Source organism: Monoraphidium neglectum, assembly GCF_000611645.1.
Source record: "Monoraphidium neglectum strain SAG 48.87 unplaced genomic scaffold scaffold02466, whole genome shotgun sequence".
NCBI lineage: Eukaryota > Viridiplantae > Chlorophyta > Chlorophyceae > Sphaeropleales > Selenastraceae > Monoraphidium > Monoraphidium neglectum.
The window spans coordinates 2,959-9,591 of NW_014011162.1; the positions used below are offsets into that span (position 1 = coordinate 2,959).

At 68.2% G+C, this 6,633-nt stretch overlaps 2 protein-coding genes across 2 annotated transcripts; one reads left to right on the forward strand and one right to left on the reverse strand.

Moving 5' to 3' along the window:
- Positions 1-305: 305 nt before the first annotated feature.
- On the reverse strand, positions 306-3,072 carry MNEG_10803 (hypothetical protein; the record flags this gene model as incomplete). The annotated part of the gene is made up of 7 exons (XM_014040725.1): positions 306-542; positions 829-921; positions 1,255-1,475; positions 1,753-1,823; positions 1,978-2,067; positions 2,335-2,389; positions 2,598-3,072. 7 exons carry the CDS (start codon positions 3,070-3,072, stop codon positions 306-308), a joined length of 1,242 nt encoding a protein of 413 aa, XP_013896179.1.
- A 1,743-nt stretch (positions 3,073-4,815) lies between these two features.
- Positions 4,816-6,549, forward strand: MNEG_10804 (hypothetical protein; the record flags this gene model as incomplete). The annotated part of the gene is made up of 3 exons (XM_014040726.1): positions 4,816-4,950; positions 5,339-6,268; positions 6,487-6,549. 3 exons carry the CDS (start codon positions 4,816-4,818, stop codon positions 6,547-6,549), a joined length of 1,128 nt encoding a protein of 375 aa, XP_013896180.1.
- Positions 6,550-6,633: the final 84 nt, after the last annotated feature.

The following is a 6,633-nucleotide window of genomic DNA, read 5'->3' on the forward strand; positions in this document are numbered from 1 at the left end:
GGGGGGGACAGCAAAGGGCGCGCCCGCCTGCCTGCTGGCCCGCACGCAGCTATGTCACAGGGGGCGCGCGGCACAAGGCAAGGGAGTGCAGGCGCGCCGCTGCCGCAAAGGGGCTGCAAAAGGCCTAAGTGTCTATTCAATGCAGCCGGCTGTCAATGCCTGAAACAATTGCGAGTCCGGCCCTTGGGCGCGGCTGCCCAGCGCGCCCTGAACAAAGGATGGTGCAGCTGTCAACGCGTGCACGGCGCCAGGGCAGAAAGCGCGTCCCGACGGGCCTGCACGGCTGCTGCATAAAGCGGCCGCCCTCAAGCGCGCGGCGCGCCGCGCTCCAGCGCGGGCAGCCCCAGGACGCGCTCCACAAACTGGAAGATCGGCTCCTGCTTGCCCTTCAGGTGCGACAGCGGCAGCATGGGCCAGCTGTGCACGCGGCCGGGCTCCTCCCAGTACGTCAGCCTGAAGCCGGCGGCGCCCCTGTTTGCGATGGACGCGTCAGACGCGGCCTGCAGCTTCTTGGCGAATACCCGGATGTCGGTGAGCATCAGCTGCGAGGCAAAGGGAGGGCGTGCGTGCGCACCGGGGCCGCCGAGTGGGGGGGACTGGGGTTGATAAGGGTTGCTTGGAGACGGTTGTAGGGGGGAAGGAGATGTGTGCGGGGCCAGCAGAGGGAGGACGGGAGGAAAGGATGACATGGAAGCTTCCTTGGGGAAGGGCCAACACCCGGCGCTGGGCGGCACAAAGCGGACGTCCTTAGCAATCGAAGGGACCTGCGCTGCACTGTGCCGTCGTGTTCCGTGCCCCGCGTGTAGTTGTGGGCGTCGCCCTGGTCACCTCTGCGCCGCCGCTGATGAGCAGGATGTCGCGCTGGGCCAGGCCGTCCAGGGAGTCCAGCAGCGTGGGGGACACGTAGGGCGACGTCAGGTCCTGTTGGCGGGGCGGAGCAGTGGGTTTAGGGTTTTAGGTGCAGGGCAACAGTGACCAGCGCTAGGGGGTTTTGCACGGAGGGAGGAGGGGCGGCGGAGAAGAGAGGTGCGGCTTCGAGAGACCCGCGTTCGGTTGAGCCGGGGTGGGGGAAGTCATCCCGCATTGAGGCGTGTACCTACGCCGCCACGCACGCGGGCGGCCACACGGGACGGCCACAGCCTGCACGGGCCGGAGCTTACTCGTGCACGCGGCCGCTCCTGTGGCGCTGGCGATCCGGCCCCCAAACGCGTGTGCACAAGGCGGCGGCAAGCAGGCCTTTCCGGATGGCCGCACCTTTGCATAGAAGAAGGGCAGCCCGAAGCTGAGCTTCTCCTTTGGCAGGTAGTCGTGCGACCCCGCCCCTGGCTCGTTGTCGCGGCACAGGATGCACGTGGGCGACAGGTCCACGCACGGCGAAACCAGCAGCGTGCCCAGCGGCGGCTTGGGGAGGCGGCCGGTGTCGCGCATGTGGCTGAGGGCGGAGAGCGCCAGGTTGGCGCCCGCAGAGTCGCCGCCTGGCGGGGCGCCATCGGGCAGGGTTGGGCAGGGCGGGGCGAACAGGGTGGTGTCAGCAAGTGCAGCATCGTCACGAGATATGTCTATCGCATTGTAATCCCGAGGCCACAAGTGCCGATGCGCTCGCAACCACAGCACGAGCTGCGCAGGCCACATCGCCTCAAGGGTCGGGCCAGCCGCGACCCGCCTGCTGCGCAGGGGCCGCGCTGCCCGAAAACTTTGGGGGCATGAGGGGCGTCGCGCGCGCGTGGGAGCTGGAGGGGCGCGTGTGCTCACCGACGATCACAGGGGCGATCTCGCCCGAGTCGCGGGACATGATCCATCTGATCTCCTCCTCGCACGCGTCCCTGGAAGATGAAGAGGCAGGGCGACGCTCAGACGAGGGCGAACTGGGCGGCAAGGGCACAGGACGTCTCGGCAAGGTCGCAGCGCCGGGCGCGGCGCGTCGGGCGATGGGGCTGGGGGCCCGTCTGGGCGGCGCCGCCCAATGTCAAGGCTCACCGCCCGGCTGGGTAGGGGTGCTCTGGCGCGAGGGGGTAGCCGACACTGAGCACCTTGGCGGCGATGCCCCGGCGCGCGAGCTTCTTCAGCCTGGGGGCCGGAGAAGGGAGGGGAGAGTGGGGTGCCAGGCCCGCGGCGGGGAGGGCTTGGGTTGATGGCGCGCTTGATGCGTGAGTGAGGTTACATGGGCACCTGCCTTGCGCTAAGCCCAGCCGCTGCCGTAACTTAATTAGGGCAACGCCGGCAGTCAGCAGCTGGCATGCAAGAGCATGCTTAGAGCCCGCGGCCGCCGGCGTCCCCGCCGAGGCTGCGCTGCTCCGGTCTGCCGCTCGGGGCCCTCCAGAGTAAGTGGCGCACCAAAAGCAGTAGGTGGCCTGGTACTGCCGCGCCGAGCCGGATATGAACGCGCCGCCTGCGACACGAGGCGGCAAGGGCGTCCGAGCAGGAACGGTCAGCCGGCCGCGCACTCAAAACCGCACCCGGTTTCACCCAGTCCGCCGACCACCATCACGTGCAGTCCAGCAGTCCAGCCCGCCGCGCGCTGCGCCATGCAACTCTCAAGCCCACCGCGCATGCCCATGCACACATGCACGCACGCGCACAGACGCTTTCACGCCCACCGTGTATGAACAGGATGTTGACGCTGCCCCTCGGCTCCACCACCCGCAGCTCCGGACGCAGCGCAAACCACAGGCTCTTGCTGCCGGGCCGCGGCGCGGGTGACATCACCAGGTCGGACGGCATGCTGATGGGGCGGCTGACGTTCTTGAAGAAGCCCCGCCACACGGCGATGTCGCCGTATTCAAGCAGCGTGCGCATGAGCGTGATAAGCAGCTCCTCCGGCAGCGTCCAGTCGTGCGGGTGCGGGCGCCCCGCGAGCCGCCAGAGCACGGCGGCGGCGCCCTGCAGCCCGGTCAGCAGGAAGACCGGCGCGGTGGCGTACGCGGTCTGGAGGAGGTTGCGGCGCTGCACCGTGGTGGCGGTCGCGGCGTCGAGGCTGCTGGCGGGGCGGAGGCCGAGGGGCACGACCATGTTGAGAAGGTCCATGCTGCCCACGCGCCGCTGCAGGCTGGCGGGCGCGAGAGCGGTCAGCATGGCGGCCGCAGCGCTGCCGCCGCGCCGCTGCTGTTGCAGTGTGTGTTCTAAGAGTTGGCCCGGGGCCGAGGGCGACCGGGCGTCGCTTGCGGCGTTCGAGTCGGCGTCTTTTGGGGCGGCGGCGCCCGCAGTTGCCGCCGCGAGGCCTCTTAGAACGGTTCACGCGTGGTGGCACTGGTTGTGTTTTTCAAGGCGCCTGTAATTCTATAAGAAAAATGGCTGTGACCAGGCTGTCCGGCCCGAATCTGGCGAGTCCGCCAAACAATGAGCGCCAACTGCGTGCGCGGATCGGTTTTCTGCCGTCCAACAACCAGATAAAAGCCAACTATACGTATATACCACTGAAATCAGACAGGGCTCGCTGAGTATACGTTGAAGGATGCTGTGTCGGGGGTCGGCTGCTGCGCGTCTTTTCCAAGTCCGATAGGGCCCCCGGGTTACTTTGGGTGTTGAGTGTGCGAAGGTAAGGCATCCATGCAGAAAATCGTCTTTGTGAAGGGTCACTGGTGAAAGCACAGGGGTGGACCGCCAACTTCACCTTGGCTGGCATTGCATGCCTCTGCTGGGCAGCCGCTCCCCACGCCCCCCCCGACAAGCATCAGTGCCACCCTTGAAGGCGTGCAAAGCCGAATAATCTTCGCCCGCATACATAACCCTTCTTCTGAGCTCCGCGTCGTGAGCCGCATGACGGGCCAGCCCCGGTCACTGCACACGCACAAGCAGCCAACAACCCCCCCTTGGACAGGTTGCAACCATAGGCTCTGCACAAGCATGCACGGATGCCGAGAGGGACGCCTTGCCATCTGCAGCAGCGAGGTGACGTGTGGTGCACTGCGTGACGCAGATGTCTGAAAGGCGGTTGGGGTCGGGGTGGGGGCTGATCGGGGTCGGGGCCAGGAAGTGCACAGCTGCTGGTGTAAACTATGCAGGGAGCACCCTCTGCAGGGAGCATAATCACCAGCAGCCCTGTGCCAGTGCCTGCAAAGGAATCTGTGCTGCCCCGGCTGCGAGTGCCACCAGCAGCAAACCCCGCCTGGGCAGTGGCAAGCACCGGAGCACTTGCTCCGACGACGCCTTGCCCTTTGGTCCAGTCGCCAGCGCCGCTGGTCATCCACGACACCACTGGCGGCTAATACGCCACCGCTGTCTGCTTAGGTGGGGCTGAGCTCGCTCACTTGTGGTGTTCGCCTGGATTCTCACACAATTTTGTGCACAATGCATTAATGTGACACTAGGCCCTGGAGGGAGGCAAACCCAAAGGAAGATCATGTCACATTTGCGTTCCCAGCCTTCAACCTGTACCCTCTCGCCGTCTGCCGCGCAGGTTTGCCGCCGCTAGTCCTTCGTAGAGTTCCCAGCGCAGTCCACCTTGGACTGCACCCATGTGAAGATGCTCACCGCAACATTATCATAGGCTGGCCTGCTTGTTTCGTTCCGCTCTCCCTTGCCCCAATGCTGCCGCCTCCCGCCGCCCCAGGCCTGCTTTTCTTGGTCTGCATCCGACCTGGACGCGTCGAGAAGATTGACAGTGAAGTCGCAAGATGGAGATTGAGGGGCATGCAGATGCACAATTGTTTCTCGTAATGCACTCAAACACAAACATCGCTTACTCGAACCCAGAAAACGTCGTCTGCCCCTGACGAGAGTGTTCCCCAGATCGACTATGAGCTCTTCCCGCCTTTCGGAGCTCACCCCGGCATCTGAGACAGCAGCCTATCATAACTATTGGCATATGATAGTCACATGACGGGCCTAGCCGCTCCGGGGCCCGCTGCTGGTCCCGATCCCGGGGCCGAGCTCAAGCAGCGGCTGGCCAGGGGCTTGAATGCATTCTTCACAACTTACAGTGCAGCTGCGAGGGACGGAGCCTTGGCTCAGGTGAGCCCTTGCCGGCACGATGCGGCGCTGCTATGGTGTCCGCCGTCAGGCTCGGCGGGCTTTACGTCGCGTCAACCCCTTTACACATCGGCGCAGGTATGGCTGCTGGAGGATCAAGCGCTTGGTAAGGCCCCCTATCTATCAACAAAGGCGAGCAGCGGTTGGCGCTGGGGATGCCCGAGGTGGCGCTTCGGCACAACGCTGAATGCAGCAGCACCCCATCGAGTGATCGCGCAGCGTGCAGCGCAACGGCCGGCCAGGGGAGCTGCACGATCTAACCACGCGCCTGCACAACACATGGTTCCGCCAGCAGCCCTCGGCCGACGGCATGGCCCCGCTCACACGCCGCCCCACGCTCCTTATAACGCGCGCATGGCCCCAACCGCAGGGCGCGCCGTACTGCCTCATCGGCACCAGCGACCAGCTGGCACTGTACCGCCTGGCGTCCTCGCGCCACGCCTTCCCCGCGCGCGGCGGCGCGGGCTGCGCTCTTGGCCGGGTGTACGCGTCGCTGCAGCCGGGCGCGCCGCGCGACGCGGCCGAGGCGCCGCCCCCCGGTGCCACCGCCGCCGCCGCCGCCGCGGCAGCAGAGGCAGACAGAGAGCTGCAGATCCGCCGTTGCGGCGTGCGATCCGTCGTGCTGCTGCCGCTGTTCGACCTCCGCGCCGCCGCCGCGGCGCTTGGCCGCCCCGCAGCCTCCGCGGCGCGGCTGGCGGCGGAGGACGCCGCCGCGGCGGCGCCGCCGGCGGCGGTGTTCGAGCTGGCGGCGCGTGAGCCGCTGCTGGACTTCGACGCAGCGCTCGCCGCGCTCAACGCGGCTCTGGCGCCCGAGGGCCTGGCGGTCCCGCTGCTGAGCCGCGCGCAGGCGGTGGCGACCGAGCGGCGACGCATCTCCGAGGAGCGCCTCGCAGAGGCTGGCGGGCTGGCGGCGGCCGTGGCCGCCGCGGCGGCAGCGGCGCCGGCGCGCGAGGGGCTGCAGGCGGCCGCTCCTCGCGCCACGGGGCGCGCGCCTGCGCCGGCGACAGCGGGGCCGTCGTCGCCAGTGTTTGCGGGCGGGGACGGCTGGCTGGGCTTGTCGCCGCGGCGGGTGGGCGCGGTCGCGGCCGCGTCGTCGCCAGCAGGCGGCGCCGCTCTCTGCTTCGTACCGACGGTTCCGGACGGCCCCACACGCACGGCCGCGGCCGCGGCGCTCGGCGGTCTGGCGGCGCCGCGGCCCCGCACGCCAACCCGGCAGCAGCAGCAACAGCAACAGCAGCAGCAGCAGCAGCAGCAGCAGCAGCAGCAGCAGCAGCAGCAGCAGCAGCAGCAGCCGCGCCTTGTTCCGCTGCGCCAGACGCGCCGATGGTCCTGCCTCCGCTCGCCCGGCCCCTCGAGCTGCAACGGCAGCGGCCACGGGGGCGCGGCGGCCCCCTGGCCTGCCAGCTGCGCTGATGAGGACGCGCAGTGCACTGCGGCCTGCATTGTTACAGAGTACTACGATCCGTTGGAGGGCTTTGATACCGAGATCCCCTCGTGGGACCTGCCGCGCAAGGGCAGGGCGGCGGCGGCAGCGGCGGCAGCGGCGGCGCTCGGCGAGAGGGCCGCGCAGGGGTGCCATGAGGACGGCGGCGGCGACGGCGGCGGCGGCGGCGGCGGGGACCCTCCGCGGACGCCGCCGCGGGGTGCAGCCGCGGCGGCGGCGGC